At 37.6% G+C, this 19945-nt stretch overlaps 2 protein-coding genes across 3 annotated transcripts; both read right to left on the bottom strand.

Annotated features, from left to right (window-relative positions):
* Positions 1-644: 644 nt before the first annotated feature.
* LOC144055792 (uncharacterized) lies at positions 645-13162 on the bottom strand. The gene is made up of 8 exons (XM_077572107.1): positions 12976-13162; positions 7273-7352; positions 6695-7027; positions 4898-5206; positions 3271-3399; positions 1736-1774; positions 1601-1657; positions 645-1521 (listed from the first exon to the last, which is right to left on the bottom strand). Exons 2-7 carry the CDS (start codon positions 7346-7348, stop codon positions 1602-1604), a joined length of 942 nt encoding a protein of 313 aa, XP_077428233.1. The 5' UTR covers positions 7349-7352; positions 12976-13162; the 3' UTR covers positions 645-1521; position 1601.
* A 919-nt stretch (positions 13163-14081) lies between these two features.
* On the bottom strand, positions 14082-19372 carry jpt1a (Jupiter microtubule associated homolog 1a). 2 transcript variants are annotated; one of them, XM_077571786.1, is made up of 5 exons: positions 19262-19372; positions 17505-17647; positions 16175-16269; positions 15531-15558; positions 14082-15318 (listed from the first exon to the last, which is right to left on the bottom strand). In XM_077571786.1, exons 1-5 carry the CDS (start codon positions 19270-19272, stop codon positions 15185-15187), a joined length of 411 nt encoding a protein of 136 aa, XP_077427912.1. In that variant the 5' UTR covers positions 19273-19372; the 3' UTR covers positions 14082-15184. The 2 variants fall into 2 exon arrangements, with proteins under 2 accessions (XP_077427912.1, XP_077427911.1); XM_077571785.1 differs by having other exon boundaries at positions 19135-19357.
* Between the last annotated feature and the right edge of the window lie 573 nt (positions 19373-19945).

Genomic DNA, 19945 nt, shown 5'->3' with positions numbered 1-19945 from the left:
AAACCATTTGATACTCAACTTGGACTAGTCATTTTCTAACGTACGTGACTGGACAAGACGAGTACAAACGTATTCTTACCAAGTCTGCGGCTGCCGACGACACTGGCAAACATTTTATGAAGCAGGTGTTTTGTTTTAGTTTGACACGTTTCAACTCCAACCACAGGTTTGACGTCCATTTGCTGCTCAACACTGCTCTCTGCTGGCTCGACGACACCTCGCGATACTTGGGTTTTGCACCGTCGTTAAAATAATCAAATATACTGCTACTTTGTCCGAACTTCGGCTCTTCATAATCTTTTCCCTTTAGAATCAATCACACTACCGCTGAGGTCACATGACATTTCAGTCTATTCATTCGCTCTTGCTATGTTATCAAAACAAACAATATTAATCACACATTGATTTGATTCAACTGAAACGCTCTCATACATACTACTACTACAATTATGGTCTAATAATACGCGCATATCCATACACAGTACTGATATGCTTCGTACTAATGTAAAAATGTGTTCAACATGTTGTTGTGGTGTTTGTGCACTAGGTGGCAGTCACGAGTTGCTTGGGGGGAAGAACAAAATATGGTTTCACTCACTGGTGTTCTCTTCCCAGATGAATAACAAGACAAATACGATTGATGATTAATGGCAGGAATATCAATTTAATAATCAAACAAATCGCTTAAGAGTTTAAAAAAAATAAAAAAAAGTTGGGTTCAATTTTTTTTCATCCTGTGTGCATTACAATTTCCATTAAAGTACATAAAACAACATACACCCACATTTCCCATATGATACAAACTTTGCATTGCGCGTTGCATATAAAATCAAAATTTGAAACTGTACAGATTACAAATACACTTTCATTAAAATGTGTCTTCAAACAACACAAAACAAAAGAAGCAACCACCAGTTATATGTGAAATTAATAATTAACCTTTTTGTCCTGCAGTTGAATTGTGTACTTTTGCACATGCTGATAAACCGCTGTTGTCTACGATGTGATGACGTATGTTTGGGTAGTAAAAACACACGCACGTACACAAACACAATAAGGCCCAATACCTGAAGGAGTTAAGTAAAACGCGACAGGCTGTAATGATATAAAATTTTACACCGTTTAGATCCAATTTAGATTGGAGCCACGATAAAGTTTCGTTCTGAAAGACTACATTTATCTTTTAGTACTTGTTGCGTGCTACCAGAGCACACAGTACGAAGATACAAGATTGTATGGTTTGCTGCTTATCTGCTAGAATTAATAGAATACAAAAATAAAATTAGGATTTTGGAAATTCACATTCTTTTGAGTGGTCTGGAACACATATTGGACCCGGAAACTTGCAGTAGTTTATTTTGCTAGCTTTGCAAGTGGTGCTACATATAGAGTCATGATTTGCTGAGCGTAGATTCAATTGATAAAAAAAAAATACTTGAGAAGAGGATCTTGAAAAAATTATTGAAATATTGGGGGGTGGGGGGGATCACGAAGACAGTAGGACGTAGTGGACAGCGTCTCCTAAAACAAAGATATAAATGCATTAAAAGTGTCATGGTTGCTAAACTAAGTCGGTATTTAGGTATAATGAATACTGTACCTCATGCCTTGGTTTCCTGGCATTCGGGATTCACCAAAGGTCGAGTCTGTGGACAACCTTTATTGAAGAACATAAGGAACGTGAGAACTAGCTAAATTGTTTTATTTAACAAGAGTTACATTTGCAAAAGCTTACCTTGCTCTGGATCCGATCTAGGTTGAGCAACTTGTTCTCCTGAAACAAAAATAGCATCATGCTACTGAGGATATAACCACATCCTGGGACGTAAATCGAATTAGATTTCCAGTCAAACCCCAGAAAGGAAAGTGTCCTTACCACACCCTAAGCCAGGGTTCGAAACTGTGACTTAACTACAATACACCCTAAACCAAACTGGACAAACGCAAAATTCGTATATCCTAACCCAGGATGGGAACTGGATTAGGCAGAAGACTACTGCCGGCCCACGGTCAAATATGTAAATCCATATATACTGAACTTCGAACGTGCAGTAATCAACTGTAGTTTTAACTTTCATTCACCACTAGATGACAGAAATGTCTCATTTTTGCGCCAGAGTCGGGTGTGTGTGTGTGTGTGTGTGTGTATATAGAGTTTGGCCAACTCTGTTTCAGCAGGGTAACAAGATGGCGTCCACCATATGTCATGTGACCAGCAGTTGACCACTTATGCTGTGATTGGTCACGCTCTGATTGGTCAACTGCTGGTCACATGACATACGGACGCCATCTTGTTACCCTGCTGAAACTCTCTATATACGGCTCTGAGTTGCGCTTACGCTGGGTTTTATACTGCCTTAGGCTACAGCATGAGTAGGCTCAATATTTTGTTGCTGTGGATTTGGAATGATATACAGGACAAACAGCACGTCGGTAACATTAAAATTGTGGGTAAATTTATTTTTGTAAAAACAGTATGTGGTTATTTTGCTGTTTGCTTCAAACTCTTTGTTGTTGGGACTTTTATACACGTGTTGAGTATTATGAAAAATTTAATTGAACAAAAGCACATATTTTTGTCTATATTTTAAGTGGAATTGTTGTCAAGCATCTTGTTGGAAAGAAGCAAAATTGTGGCCCCCTCCATTTTCGTTAACCCGACAATCAAGGTATAAAAAAAAACAAAAAAAAACATTAAGCCTTTAGTGCAAACTTAACTATTCCAGAGATCTTAACTGGGGTGTAACCTGGAGATTAGACCAGTTTAAGGCTACTGCGAATATTGGGATGTAAACTGGACTAAAACCTAATCCTAACCATAGTGTGCAAGATGGAAAGGATAACCCCCATTCAACTCCGTGTATATACTTTATCTGAGGTTAATGTGGGCTGCTGCACTTCGGAACTCATTGGCAATGATCAAAACTGGCACAACATTACTGAAGTTGAAAGCATGCTTGAACTAGCATGGAATGAGATGTGGAAATCTGCCTGTGGCTACAGCATGATCTTACCGCCTTCCTAAAAGTTGTTAATGTGACCTTCTGTTGGGCTGAAATGTGAATCCAATTCAAATCGACATCGCAATGTAGTCAATTGCAAATGCTGCAAATTTGAATTTGTTATTTATGGATTTTGTTTATTGTGACACAAATTAAGTTGGTGCTAGTGTTAAAAAATACATAGGGAAAGGACCTTGAAAAAAAATGCATATTAAATGGAAATCACAATTGTGAGGGGAAAATGTATAATTATGTGCAGTATACTTACTTTTACAACGCTTCCCCCTTAGCGCCAGAAACAGCAACAGTCCAACAATCAGCGACCCGATGACCACGACCGGTGCCACTACTTTTGTAGTCACATCCAAGCCGTTCACTTTTGGATCTTGTTCCTGCCCTACATCGGTAAACAATACATGACAGATTTATGTGACTAGAAAATTCCTTTCATTTACAGAAGCAAAATCATTTCACTTTCTTTTTCTGCCCAGAAGTTAGAGTGGCTTTTGACACGGAACTGCCTGTGGCTCTCCTTTCCCACATGCACGAACGAGCATTACAGTAAGTATACAATCTAACTCAATACAAAAGACAGCTACAGTTGGTCTCATACATTTGAGTGATCAGGCAAAAAACACATTTTTAACACAATTCAAATTATTAACTCATTTACTGCCATTGACGGCTATAGACGTCAAAAATTCATTTCAACTATTTCTATTAATTTTTTTTCCACTTTTGTTAACAAGAGTGTGAAAACCTAGAAAAAAATATTGTACATTTAGAACAGATATAAAATTTGTGATTAATCGTTTAATTACAATAAAAAAAATGTTATCGCCTGACGCGATAAAAAAAAGAAGAGAAAAGATTATTAAAAATTAGGGGTCAGGCGCTTACATTTTTTTTAATCGTAATTAATCGCACGTCTTCACTAGTTAACTCACGATTGATCATAAATTTTATATCTGTTCTAAATGTATAATAAAAAAAAGTTCTAGGTTTTCATACTCTTGTTAACAAAAGTGGAAAAAAAGTTGAACTAATAGAAATAGTTCAAATGAATTTTTGACGTCTAAAGCCGTCAATGGCAGTGAATGAGTTAACATTGCAATAAAGCAAATACTGTAATGAGATGGTCGACGTTCCGGAGAGAAAAATCTGCAACCTTGTTATTGTGAAACTAGTCGAGTGTCATTAAAGGAACTTATCACACCTGGACCAGCATGTGATCATTTTTGATTTGAGTTACATTCAAAGGTTAGAGGAATCTGATGTAGCGATATAGTGTGAAGCACTGCAGCTATAAAGCACATGAGTTAGCAAGCAAAATCAAAGGAGCAAGTCGCGACCATCCGTCTAGTTCTGATAAAAGTACAACTGTAGCTTTCATCTCACCCTTATTTACGTGCTTTTGTGAAATCTAAGCCACGCCCACCAACGTGGCATCTTTCACCACTAATAGATGTGCTCAGTTTCGGACAAACGATGCAAAAACTTGGCAAGAATTATTGGTGAGATTGCAAACCTGACGAACTCGTGACTCTCCCGAACTTGCCATATTGGATTATTAAAAGAAAATGCTCATCATGATGGCGAAGATCTAAAAACATTTTTTTCTTTTCCAGTGTACTGCGAAAGGTTGCATTTCTGGCTGTACTAGTTCCAACTTGTCTTTCACTACCACACGAACTTTGTTTTGCTTTGGAAGCAACATTAATCAAACATCTTCTCACGCTCTTAACACATCTTGTTCATGATGCTCCAAGTTTTGGAATAAGTCGGACACAAAAGAGCCAAAGAAAAAGCAACACGTGCATAATAAATCACCTGCCAATGCTTTTAGACACATTGTTCTTGAAAATAAATAGCAGAAACTGCGTGTGTTGACCCACCTGCAACATGGGACGTCTTTGTTATCATCAAAATGGCCTCGTCGTCTTTGCCGCCGCTAGCGTTGAACACCACGCAGCTGTACTGGGCGGCATCCCGCCCTCGCGACAGAGTCAGCTCGCTGGACAGGCTGAACAGTCCGTTTCCCAGCACCTTGCTCAGCGTTTCAGCGTCCTGCTGCGCCTTCGCCCCGACAAACCAGCCCAATCGGCCCTTGGGGTAGCCGCCTTCCGAGCGGCACGTCAGGGTGACTTTGGAGTTCGGGGTGGCGTTTGCCTGGGTGGTGTGGATGCTGGGTCTGCTGTATTTGGCTGAGAGAGATAGTGAACAGGAGAATTACACTCACACACAAGTTGCAATTTTAATTAATTGATGATTATTACCGGTAGGAAAAATCTGCGGATGTCCCGATCACATTTTTAACCCAAGTTCGAGTTATTTGTTTTTAAGTACCTGCCGATGCCAAGTATCAAACCGATACCTCGGAAATGTATTATGAAGAGAGAGAGAAAAAAAAAGAACGCATTCAAATTGTCAAAATGTGCTTAATTTTTTTTAAAATTCAATAAAGGTATCTGAACATGTTAACGTTTTAAGTCAGCAGTGGTTTAAGACAAGTAAATAAATGAAATTTTATTCTTGATCGACCCCAATTTTCAATTTTTGATTGGCTCGGGAGAACTATAACAAAAACATTATTTTGCCACTCAAAAGTTATTTAAAAAAAAAAAAAAGTAGAATTATTTGAAAATGTTGCAATCTAATTGGGATATAACAAAAAAAAACAATGTTGATAAAATCTTATTTCAAAAAGAGAGCGATAAATTTAGGACAGAGGTGCCCAAGTCCGGTTTTCAAGAGCCCCTATCCAGCCTATTTTCCATGTCTCTCTCCTCCGATGCAGCTGAATCCAATCAAGCTCATCAGCTCAAGCTTTGTAGAATAATAACCTGCCTGATAACGACCCTGATCATGAATCAGGTGTGTTGGTGGAGAGAAATGTGGGAAAACAGGTTGGATAGGGGCTCTCGATGACCGGACTTGGGCACCCCTGATTTAGGAGAATACCTTTTAAAAGAATAAAGTCTGACTTTTAAAATTATAATGTTATGAGAAAATTCATAATTTTGCCAAATAAAGGTTATAGAAAGTCAGAATTTGACAGAAATTAAATATAATCAATAATATTACTTTTTACTTTTTCCCCTTAAAAAACTCAGTCCCCTTAATGTTGAAATATTACACGGAAATTTTACATGAAATTTTACAAATTAAATTCAGATTTTTACAATTTTAATTGAAAAAACTAAATAAATAATAAAAATAAAAATAATTAAGTTGTAACTTTATGAAAAGAGAATTCTGCAAGTTTTAAATGTTACTGGCATCAAGTCATAATGATAAAAATATGTAAACATATTGTATTTTGGTAGTTAAAGTGGCTTTATGAAAACAGTTGTAAAAAAAAATTCAAATATAATTAGAAAAACATGCAAAAGCGTTTAGAAAAAAAGTTCTAATTTTATGAAAATAAGGTAATGAGACATGAAAAGCACAAATTTTGCAAAATAAGTTTAAGTACAAAAAGTGCTAGTCATAAATGACTGAAAATACTTTTTACTACTACACTTTTATATACCTTTTTTTTTTTTAGCTAGACTTTTTTTTATAATGACAATAAACCCATAGTCATAGAAAAACGTTATTTTTCCCACAGATATTTTTAGGCTTTATTCCAAATTAAAATGAAATATTAGGCATGTGGAGAATTTGCTCCGCAGCTGTTAGACGACCCTCACCCGTGACATGAAGGCTGGCTGGGCTGTTGGCTGCGCCGCTGTCAGTCATGACCATGCACGAGTAGTTGTCATGGTTGGTCACGTTGGTGTTGGCGATTAGCAGGGACACGTTCAAGGACTTGTTGTTCCATGACGGCTCAGCAAACGAATAGCCTGGAGTGGACTCCAGTCTGTTATCGTGAAACTGCAGAACCCTCACACCGTTTTTCTTCCAAACAATGGTGTCCACAGTAAGATCATTCACCACATGTAAGATCTTGATCATGCATTCCACGACAGACGGTTGACCGTACTGGCCCAAGTTCTCTTTCTTACAGTCCAACTTCACGAAATCTGCGGGAAATAAAATGACTTTTTAAAAGTCACACATGAAAATAATTTGCCCTCCTCTTCTCATTGTTTTTTTTTTTTTTTTTTTTTTGCATTGTTTGTTACAGCCAATCAGGTGTTAACTTGCTGGTGTGTTTGAATGACGATTTTAGCCTTAGCCTAATGACTTGGACTGCGTTAAAAATAAAGACGACTGATATGAGATACGCCAGATGCTCTTGTGTAGATTATATAAGAGTAGAACTTACCATTCGATGCATTTTGCCCACTAACGAAGACCATCGTCAGCAGCCACGACACTTTAACAGCGGAGGCCATTGTCATTTACCTGCAAATGGACATGGGAGAAGTCGTTTCACATAACACAAAGCCAGATCTGTAGCAAATCTGTAATCAGATGAGTTGTTGATCTCAGTCTAAACATATTCGATTAAAAATATTTTTTTTATTATATAATATTATATATATATATATATATTATATATATATTATACAAAATATAATATTTTGTTATATGTCTATTACCTATTTCTATTATTGTATTCTAAAATTAGGAAAATACTTTTTTCCCCCCCAAATTAAATCGGGACCTGAGGTGAAAATTCTTAGCAAGCTTTAAGGTAATAGGAGCAATGATTAATTGACAACTTATCAATTATAAAATTTATAATTATTATTATTTTATTATTGGTAAATCATTTAGAGAGCTTCCTTAATTTGAAATTGTAGAAATTCTCAGAATTTCAGCCTCTCAAGAGTAAATATTCTCATTTCTATATTCCACCATGAAAGCAGACTAATTATCTTCGTGTTGAATCAAAATAAAACAAACAACGGCCTTTACTTTGGAAAATAATGATCAATAGTTCTGCTTGTTTTCTGACATGTTGCAGACCAAAGCAGTAACTGAATCATAATAAATTTGTGTGTGCATTTTCTGCATTATCAACTTGAAATAAAGTTTTGAATAATGGATGAAAATCAAAACATGTTTCTATGCAATCATTGCCTAATCGCCAAAACAATCAAGAGATTAATCGATCATGCAAATTATCGTTAGTTGCAGCCCTAATTAGGTTGTCACTAATAAGTAGTAGAAGACTGATGTCATGTACTGTATAAGGGTCATAAATGTAAAGATATAATAAGATGAGGACCGTTGAGGATATTGAAGTTACAGTTTTGTGTTAAGTGCTCATACATTCGCACGGAAAAATGCCGTAGCAACTCATAGTACAGATTATATGCATCCAATCAGATTCCATTATTTTGCATTTGCATGGTATCTGCATGCTGTAACGTATTAACCCGCGTCATATTTTCCAGTTGGGCTCTGGTCTGGAATTTGTAAGCTGCTAAGTTTGTTTGTGTCTTTTCTTTTGTAGTTAGATTGATTGGTTCCAAAAGAGGCCACCCTTCCAGCTATTGTGCAATCTGACAACGATCCCTCTTTCACTTTTCTTTTCTGAAGCACGGCCATTAGATTTGCCTATTCAGTGAATGAAGCGTTTTATCAGAAATGGACAGGATGTTAACCAACTCATACATGAACTGGTCCAAATGTAACTAATGCGTACATCACAGTATGATGGTGGCTTGTTTGCATTTTTCGAGAGAGTATTATGGACACGCTTGACATTTTACTTTTTTTTTTTTTTTTTAAGTGAGTTTCTTTTCTTGTGGATTGCATCTTAATTCATGGTGTTCAGATTTTTATATATAAAATTATAACTTGCATGTGAAATGACAATATAACATAATTAATAGAACACCTACAGTGGCTTTAGAATTGTTTAAAAAAAAAAAAGTCTACACACCCCTGTTCAAATGCCACGCGTGGTATAAAAATAGGAGATCAAGGTAAATTATTTCCAATATTTTTAAACCATTCATGTGATCTATATCTTGTACATATGCAACTTGGGGGGTGGGGGGTGCAATCACAATCAAGCTTTTCAAGAGGTGAAGAAAAATAAATAACTGAGATAATGATAATGGGTGCATACCACCGTTTTATTATTTTCTACTTTTGAAAAAAAACCAAAAAACATCCAGTTAGGTTTTACAGGTTTAAAAGCGAGAGATGTCGCGTAAAGTCCACTTTAAACATAGCATCCAGTACTGGAAATTTGTAAACACAATCTTTCCATTTAATACACACTACTAGTACTTCCTCAATAACAATCCACTAAACATCATCAACGTCATAAACCAGTTTTTTTTTTTTTCACATTTCACACTAGGAAGTTGCACATAATGAGTGAGTGGCAGTTCTACCTTGGACTACATACAGTAAATTGCACTAAATGATAACTAAACCTGTTGAGCAGCATATTGCAACAGAATGGAAAAACAAACCGTATGAAACAATAATGACAAGCTACTGACCGTTTACATTAACAGTTTATTTAACCCACAGGAAGGGAGTAAGAAGTAACTTTCCTGTGTCTGCTATTCCTCAACTCACTCATCAGACTTCAAAAGTCCAACAAAAAGCTCTGAGGTCAAAATCATGTGAAAACCGAAATGTCAAATACCGCCAAATGTTTTTTCTCTCTTTCTTTTCTTTACGAAGCCGCCATAAATTGGTGAAAACTAAAGCAAAAACTTCGAACGGGAAATGGGCTGCACAATAAAATATGGTTGATTTAACATTTTAGGAAGCAAACAAGTTAATGTTGCAGTACCTTCCACTGTTTCTAACCTTAGTTGTCTTCCATATTATGAGGAAGTAAATACAGGAGACACTCGTCATGCGCCGCCATTGTTGATTTCTTCAATACGGTCTTGTTATTTATTATTATTATTATTTGCAGTTTCCTATGGAGTATGAGCAGCGGTGTCCAGAGAGCGCAGCTGTGAGGGAACAACGACACCACACATTCTTTCAAGGGATGGAGTAGTGCTCATGTCATAAAAAAACACAATTTTGGCCAGATTTTTTTTTTAAGGGGGGGGGGGGGGGGGCGATAACTCCTGGTGGGGTCAATACAGAGTAGATTATAAAAATATCAACGTGTGAGTTACTGCACATGCTAAATTGCTTGTTTGAGCATTTTTGGTGTACTGAAGTTGAAATAATTTTAAATGTAACATTCTTAGAAAATGTTGTTCGCGGTTAAATGGATCAGCGGGTAAAATCGCTCACTTCAGACACACTTAGACACACGGATCGAAGTACCGATACCGGCCTGATACCAATACTTGCTCATCACTAATTGTTTTATATTTATAGCCTAGGAGTTTTTTAAAAATATAATTTTTTACTGTAGTGTAATTATGATTTCACTGCATTTGCTTTGGTAAGTAGTAGACTAGAGCGTGTTTAGACTTTTATTATTTTATGGGGGAAAAACATAATTATCTAAATTAATTGACTTTTTACCAGATTTTTCCCACAAGGACAAAGGTAGTGATGTTGCTACTTAAACAAACAAACAAATACAGGGGAAAAGTTTAATATCTAATTAAAGATGGGGTTGTTGTTTTTTTCCCAGTGAAGTCGTAATTATTTTAGAAGTATAAAGTCCGAGTTTTATATAAAAAAAAATTCCAAAGAATTCTGATTGCAACAAACTTTTCAGACATAAAAAATATATATTTTTGGAATACATCACCTACAAGAAACACATGGTGACATGCACAGAAGTCGCAAAAGAAGAATAAATATAAGGAATAAAGTCGCAGTTTATGCAAATTCATTTTATGACAAAAAAAGGTCATACTGTTACAGAGAAAAACAGCAAAATAAGGAGGCCGGGAAAAAAATTGTAATATAAAATCATATTAACAATTTTTTTTTTTGAAGAAAAATCTAAATATCACTACAATACATTATGTTTGAGAAAAAGGTAACACTATTTAAAACATGTTTGGACATTACAAAATTATAATTATTATTATTATTATTTACAATCAGTGAAAATACTCTGAGACAAAAAAATGTTGAAAGAAAATAATTTCATAATTTCCATTTTTAAAAATCATTATGATTTTTAAAAATGCAAATTACAATCCAAAATAAAATTTTGTACTAATAATACTCTCTCACTTCTCACCATTAATAATGTGATTTGTTATTATTATATATTTTTTAAAAAAAAATCAGGATTAAGCGAAATTAGACTAAAGGACAGTAGTGGGAGCCCTGATGAATGGAAAACAATGTCTGCAAAACACACACAAAAATATCCATCCATCCATTAATCTATCATCTAAACAGCTTCTCCCCATTAGTGTAGCCCGAAGCCCAAAACTCACAACTGTGAGGAAGACATGCTAACTGCTCAACCACAAAACATTATAATGTTACATACACAGAAAAAACTTTTAAAATAAATGATGAAGCGATCTTTTGCATACTTGAACCACTGAACACAGTAATTGCTTGAAGAGGAGCAAAGTTATTTTTACACTTCATGCCTCACTTCACAGCCTGTAAACACTGATAAACAATCCTGTGAAGTGACCTAGTTGTGTCAAGTGCATGCCCGCGCTGTTGAATCTGGTGCTTCTCAAAACATGGGGGTCCACTGGTGGACCCTAAACTTGCATGTGGCTACCAATAAATGATGCCGCATCATTTTAAATGCTAAACCAGTTACCCTATCTCTAATGCTATTTCTCATGCACAGTTGTACAGGTGAGGCTTGGCTAAGACTAACTCCAAATATTTGTGGCTTGGCAGCACATACCTTGGGTCAAAAAAAACGAATCAGCAATATCTTGATGATTCCGCTCGTTTTGGATGTTTCTTAGTAGGAACTAAACTAGCAAGTTTTTTTTTTCACTAGTCGCAAAACCAATCGGAGTCGCTAAATTAGTCTCGCTGATTGTGCTTGTATGGCTTCTCTCTTTTTGCAGCCAAGATGCAGCTAAAAATCATGACTTCCGGTAAACCCACCCAGCCATTTCCAATATAATTTGTCCTCATTAGCGACTCACTGGTGAGTCACTGCTCCTTGCAAATCTTTTGCAGTCAATTACAATTTGAAGCCTGGAATGCATGCTCAATCGGATTCGGGTCAGGTGATGGATTTAGCCATTGCATAACAATCCACTTTTTCTTGCCTTAAGAACTCATTGGTATGCTTCAGGTCACTGTCCATCTGCACTGTGAAAGCGCCATCACATGAGTTCAGAAGAATTTGCCTGAATATGAGCACGCGAAACACTTCAGGCATAATTCAACCTGCTGCTTTGGTCAGAAGTCACATGGTCAATAAATACAAAGGAAGCAGTTCCATTGGCAGCCATACGTGCCCACGAAATGACACTGCGACGCTAAGGCTAAAGTTATGGTTTCACATGGACCGGCTGATAAAACAGTGGCGACCAAACATTCCAAGTACATTATTCAAGTATTATTGAATTTATGTTAGGAAGGAATTTAGTGGAAATAATAATATCAGTTTGTACAGATTTTCTGCCGAAATGAACAGAGCAAATCCATTTAGCAAAAAACACAGGAGGCACACTTTATCTCAGATGGAGCACCCTGCCCTTGAGTTTGACCCCTGTGAATTACAGTCAATGAGCCTAAGGGGGTAAAATGGGGTGAAAACTCGCAAAAGAACAGGGTGAGCATGCGAAAACTAGGGATTGGGATTCAATCCCTGAAACATGGCAGTCCCTGGCCTGGACCCAAAAAGCTTGAAAACCTCTCGTCTAATCATGACAAGTCTTTATAATATATATATTTTTTAATTGACAGAATACCAATTTACAATGCTGTAACAAATATTGTCAATGTAACAACAAATAAAAAACAATTTATAATTATTTTTATGACAAGCACCACGCTACACGTAATAGCGAAAGTGCTGTGATTGAGCGCAGTGAACGTTTCCCTTGCACGTAAATGTTTTTCCCTCCCCCCTTAAAGCGAAAACGTTACACACCCGTAGTTTACATAAAGGATCAAACACGCATTAGTGAACATGCTGACTCACCTAAAGCATATCGTTTGGTCGTCGGTGGACGTGAAGTCAGTGTGAGACGGACGACGATACTCCTCTTGGCTCCGCAGCTTTAGCGTCAGACTCCTTGTGGTTTCGGAGCTCACTGGCAAAATGCCTGTAAAAATTCCCGACTGCTTCTTTGGGTTTACTTTCACTTTCGGTATGAGACGACAAGGCGGGACGAGAACGAGTCAGTCAATCATTTTCCCTAATTGATTTGAAAGATCAGTGGAAGACCGCTGAGCAGTGTGTGTGTGTGTTTTGTCATTTTAGATAGATAAGTGCTGTCAGTTAAAGTATAATCACAAAAAAATGATCGCACTAATCAATAATAATTAATCCCACTATACATTTTGACCACAGATTATCCTTTAGTTTGACATCAGATGGCTACGTTAAAGGTAGCACAGGTTGTGTTTGAGCAATAAACATAACTACATGCATTAAAGTAAAGCATTTAATATATGTTTGTGTATGACAGTCAGAATATTTGTAAATATATATATTTATAAGTAAATAACTGATTAGAAAAAGAGGATTAAGTGTGTGCAGTGGATAATTTTATTTTTTTGAAGCTGTCCTCATACCATAAAATGTCTAAAGAATTAACACATAATAGGTGCTCTTCAAATTTGCCGGGCAAAAAATGTTGATAAAAAAAAGCCTTTTTAATTAAGCAATAATTCGTGATTAATAAAAATTCTGAGATGTGATTAATCTGATTTTAAAAAAAAAATTGTTTGACAGGTCTATTTTATATATATATATATATATATATATATATATATATATATATATATATATATATATAGGTACATACAGAAGCATTAAAACTTTGTTCTCAAAATGTTGGCTTTCTAATTTCATTTATGGTCGAATGACTTGAGAAAGATTTTTCACATGACATTACAATTTTATCCATGCAAATTTACAACTTTTTTTTTTTTTAAATTGACATTCCTTTGTAATAACTAGACGATTGTAAGAGCATGGAGAAACGCTGCATTTTTAAACCAGCATTGCAGCCGTCCATTTTTTCCCCCTCTGGCATTTTGTCTCAATTCATGTTATTCCCGCAAGCGGATAAAAACAAACAATCGTGGTCTGAATTGATTTTTAATGTCAATTTTCCACTTGTGCCATTTCTTCAATTCAAACGCCTGCAAGCGACTTTTAACATCCAGCATGAGGACAAAAAAGTAACAACAAAAAGCCAGTACAGGATGCCAACGGAAGTAGTGACAGTTGGGACGTCACACACAACGATCTGGCTGTTTGGCCATAGAAGCAGTGACATAATGAACATTTACATCTAGAGAAGAAACAAAGGCTGAGCTGTGTCATAAGGTCACTTGTCAAATGTAGGACAGGTTGTTTAACATCAGGCCCAACAACATTCTGCTGGCTTGCAATGTAAAACAAGGACTGCTTTGCATGCGACCAGACAATCCAACCTAGACTGAGTTTGAAACGCAAAAGAGGCACACTTCGTTTCAGAGTGAACAATGAGCGGTAAAACATTGAGAGGTTAGCCACAATACAAAAAGGCAAAATTTGGAATACTGGGGATTATTGATGTTCTTCTTAAATTGTTTTTTTTTTTTTAAATACCATAACCAGTAAAAAGATTGAAATTGCCATGCAGTCACAATACAACAACATGTTTCTATCACAGGAAAATATTTTAAAAAGGCTTCACAGGAAGAGTTTCTCATCACTTGTAAACCAGATTCAGGACCAAACGGGCATGCGGGGAGGTTCAAATCCGAACCAAATTCAAAAGTGAAAGCTTTCTGTTGATGTTTGTGTCGTCGCCTGCAGTTTGTGCGGTGTCATGGGGAGAGGGGGGGTATGTGTTGACGAGTTACCGTACGTTGATACGGGGCATGAGATTCTTGCGGCCTTTCTGCGGGTGAAGATAACGAAGGACCAAACGGCTGACTTTGAAAGACATAAAGTGCTTCTGTCAAAAATAAATAACAACGGTACAAAATGGTTCCAACGAGGAGGTATCAAAACAATGCACTTGAGATGTGGAGGAGGACTGGCACTAAGGGAAACATCAGAGGGGAGGTCCGAGGTATCGTTACAGGGTGGGGTAGGGAGGGGGGTCCCAGTTTGAGATGTGTGGAGGGAAAGGAGAAATGGGGAAAGGGTGGTGGTGGTGGTGGTGGTGGTGGTGGGCTTTCTTGGCAGCGATTCAACCCAGTATGAGGCTGGACTTTCCTCCGGGGGGATTCCTACGTCCGGAGGGTGGTCCCGCTGCCGGATCCTCAGCTGGAGGGGCGTCATCTTGACGCTCGGGGGCAGCTGCTGCCTCGGCCGTGTCATTTCCTGGACACGCAGATGCAAACGGAATCACAAATGTGATCGTGATATTCGTATTAAATCACAATTGCAGTATTAGGGGGGGAATGACAATTAGATCATTTTTCCAAAATCATTCAGCCCTCGTAGTTTTGATCATAACTTGGCAGAAATATAACAATGTGCATGCAGCAGGCAAAGCTTGTTTGGTGACATGATGGGGAAAGAAACATACGCACCATTGTCACATACAGGCGTGTCTCCATCCTAAAACAAAACGGGAAGAATATTCTGTCATCAAAGCTCACAATAGAAATTCTTACTTGAATCAAAAATAGTCATAATACTAATATTATCTTCTGTCGAAACTATTACTGGCCCATTTGGTTTTGGCAACAACAAAAAGATAATGTGTCAATGTGAAACCTATTCAACAAATTTAATCATTGACAGGGACTAAACTGAAAACCAAACATTTGTATGCAACGTGACCTGTACAACTTGAATCAATCGCAAACGTTCCCACCATTTTACTGCTTCTACGCTTGGCAAGAGGACAAAAATGTAAACAAATGAAAATTTAGTGAAGCAGAAGCTGAGGGATTTCACTTCCTGTTCTCATGTCCCCCGTCTTTGAATTTAATGCCATGAGAGACAAGTAAAGTAAACAATATCCAGATGTGTACAATACTGCCTATCTGTACTTGCATCCATGTAAACAATAAACTACAAGTTCATTAAATAATTGCACTATTTCTGAAGAAGGTGTGAACAAAATTAAAGAAAGAGGAAAGTTCTTGCGCATTTCTGCTTTGGCACTGGCTCAGTCTTGCATGTTGCACTTCCCTGTTGTGCACCTCATGACCAGGAAACTCATCTTTACCAATGAGGGGGCGTCTGCTGAGTTCGCAGCGTTGGTGGCGCCTCTCCTAAGGGGGGCTGACGACTCACCGCACAGGACCCCTGTCGGCTTCCCGCCTGGAAAAAGTGGACATGACGGGCATTGTGACAGACCAGCTTTAAAGACACTTAAGCCATAGCTATCGTCTGTTGCGATCTTTATGCAATGATTCAGAAAGAAACTGCAAGTATAGTTGACACCGTCAGGAAAAGTTGACAGCTAATAGTTACAACATGGATAATGCAAACACTAACTTCCATTTAGTTTATATACATCATTATACCCACATTACACCTATATTGTGTCCTAAAGGTCACTTACAGGTGATGCTTCAACATTATTTCATGAATAAACAAGGGTATATTATCTTATGCTAAACGGTTAGCAATCGCGATTAGCATTAGCGCGCTAGCGATGACCACTTAAGGTGAACAAACACTATCATTTAGTTTACACATACACAATTATATCGACATTACACATGTACAGTAATAGTTTCTTAAAAGTCACTTACAGACGATGCTTCGACATTATTCCATGAGTAAACAAGGCTAGAGCTAGCTGTTAGCTACATGAGGTCAATAACTTCCTGTTCCTGTCTTCTTCTGGGCACGTTTAGTGCATGACTACCCTCTACTGGTTAAGTGATGAACACCTAAAACCGAGTAGAAGGGTACGCTTTGGAATAATTACAGCCCAAATGCTTTTCAGGACATTCAGAATTTACTTTCTTGGCTTTTCGGGAAGCTTAATGTGCTGTATTGTATTTAATAAAAACCCACTAAGTCAGTTAACGTTTTTAAGATAAAAGCATCCGCCATTCGGCCACTAGATGATGCACTAACAAATTAAATAAAGATCAGATCACAGTCATCTTTCCAATTTGCGTCTGGAGAATAAAAAAAGTTCGGCCCAAAATGGTTCCGGCGGAGTCTCAAGGCAGAAAATATAAGTCAACTTAGCCAACTTGGTTGACTTTTATTCCCAGCCGTACTCAATGTGTTAAAGTAGCTGCTAATTAGCCCTTCTATGGTGTTTCTCATTAAATGTTAGCATTATGCTAGCAAACGTTCGATGTTAAATGCTTTGGTTGTACATTTCGGTGTTTATATAAACAACATTTTTGAGTGTGTGAAAGCTCATGCCAATTTTGATTGAGTGTTTCGCTGTTACGCCTTCCATGAGAGTGGAATGGAACGGGAGAAGCAATACTAACCCCATATAATATGTTGGGCTTTTAGTGATTACTTCATATTTAGCATACTTCATATTTAGCATCTTTCTACTGTAAAATTGCATTCAAGACGAGTACCTGGCGGATTATTCCGTCTATTAGCGTAGGGGTCTTCCGGCTCGGCAAAAACGCTGGAGGCCATCTTGTCTTTGCGGACGGGAGGTTTGTCCGCGTCGGCGCCAAAAGAGATGTTGGAGGCGCCGCCCGGTGGACGCAGAACCCTGAGAAGAAGAATGTGCAGTATCATGAATCAGTATGCTACCATGTGTCAGCCAAAAGGACTCAAAAGGTCAAAGGTATTTACAGCAGGGTCTGACCAGTAAAGATTTTTTTTTTTAGGTCAGGTTGAAAAATAATCTGACAAAAATATATGATGAATAAAATTACTGTTTTGTTGTCTCTAATGCTTACAAATCCAAATTTATAATATATTAATAATAATATAAATATATATTTGCATACTTAATTCACGAGAAGGCTTTAAAATCTTAAATGGTTTAACATTAAAATGCTAAATAGTTTTTGTCCAATGTATCAAATACTGCAAAATGCCTGTATTGTGCCATAATTTTTTACTTCATTTCTTCAAATAACAGCTGCTTTGTTTACTCATTCAATAGCAAAGAGCAACACGCATTTATCTGAAGGAGACTTCTATTTTCCCGAAGCAGACACGTGTGTGAATGCTTTGGCCAAGTAACAACATGTTGCACTTTCTGCATGGCTGGTTGAGTATTTTGTCTGTCATATGCCTGTCAAACCTCCACAACTTCATGCTCTTTTTTCAGTTGCCAGTTATGTCCTGCTGCTTTTACGTCACACTCTTTATGATGTTGGAGTGGAACATGCCTAACACTACCACCTTGTGGAAATATAAAGGTTTGTACAGCTTTTTGGAGACACCGTTTGTCATTTGTCTGTTTTGCAAACGGTGTTTACTTTTTCCCCAAGTACAAGAGCCAAACAATAACTTCTCAAATTGACACTAAGTACCATCAAAAAATAAACAAATACTCAAACACATCAAGTTAGCGCTTTTTTTTTTAATCATAACATTTATTCATGACGACAGTGATCCTTCCGTCTTCCGTCTCATACCTAATGTTATGTAAACTATGTCCATTCATGTCAATCGTATACATTTTTTTTTATAGTTCTTTAAAATTTTTATGTAATCAATGAACTAGTGTTTTCATCCTCATAATGTTCGTTTCAGTTTCAAAATTAGACAGTGGCCTCTTTGTTGCCTCTCTCTCAAGTAAGTGATGGGGAAGCCCACACGGGTGGCCCCACCCTACTGGAACTTCCCACGCTGCGAAGGCCAAAAATATCGTTTGCTTTTCGCATCGCTTTTCATGAAAATATATACAAACAGTAAATCGGTCAGTAGGATGAAATGAATGATGAATGGAAAAGGCAGTTGCACTCGAAAATACCGGTGTCTTTCATTAATGGCTAGCTGACTGCAAGGTGTACAAAGGGACATGTGCTACAATGCTAGTAGCTGTTTTTTTTTTTAAGGCTCGTTCAACGAGGCCTTTATTTTAGCAGTGCGACTACGTTTTTAATTTCTATGTGACTCAAAACAAATACTGGCAAAGGGTTCAGAACAAGAGGACGTTTAGAATGTTCACGATGCTATAGTCTGGCTGGCTAACGGCATAATGGTGGTAGTGATGGATGGACATTTTTTAATTATTTTTTTTACCTGGAGCTGTTTTTAGCATCGGGCTCCATCCCTTGATATGTCGTCGTGGTCGTCATTTTCACAGTAGTCGCAATAAAAACAGAACGGAATATACGTGTGTTCAAGTTTCAAGTGTGGAGTATTTTACCGCCTCATCATTGTCCGTTCAAAGCAGTTGCTGCTTCAATCAACCTGCCTTCGATCTCGGTGTGATGCGATGACGAGTTAGATGCTATGGACGAGAAAATGTCACTTCCGGTGCTACCTTGAAAATAAAGGTACCGCCATTGATAATAAAAGAGACCACATCCGTTCATTTGGAGTCTGTGCTCGTGTAGGATATTTTGACAAAATTATGGCATGTCACTTTTGCAACAAAATGTGATTTTACGCTTTAAATCATTGTAAGCGATATATTACCAAAGCATTTTAAAACAAAAGGTTTCAGCTGTGGACTTTTATTTTGGGGGGATTTGAAGGTGCAGCGAACATTGGCAACTTCTCTAAACCGATGGAGTATATGCCACGGAGGAGGCGGGACTTCTGACATCCTGGTTTTTACACATCAGCTTTGTTTCCGTTTCCCGTTTGCGACGTGTGGTCCGCTTCCCAGTTGTTACGCTTCCGCCTTTGTGCCCCTCGGTTGCACGTTCGCATCGACGGGTGCGAGCGTGTAGTGCACTAGTGTCTGTTTCAGTTGTCCGAAGCATTTCACAGAGTTGAGACGCAGGGGTGGGGGTGCAAGTGTTGGAACGCGGCCATCAGTGGCCGTAAACTACGCTGATGTGTGAAACCCGGAAGTCGGAGGCATCTACCCCATACTAGTGGTTGA

Source organism: Vanacampus margaritifer, chromosome 7 (genome assembly GCF_051991255.1).
Source record: "Vanacampus margaritifer isolate UIUO_Vmar chromosome 7, RoL_Vmar_1.0, whole genome shotgun sequence".
NCBI lineage: Eukaryota > Metazoa > Chordata > Actinopteri > Syngnathiformes > Syngnathidae > Vanacampus > Vanacampus margaritifer.
This window is presented reverse-complemented; position numbering and strand designations above follow the sequence as displayed.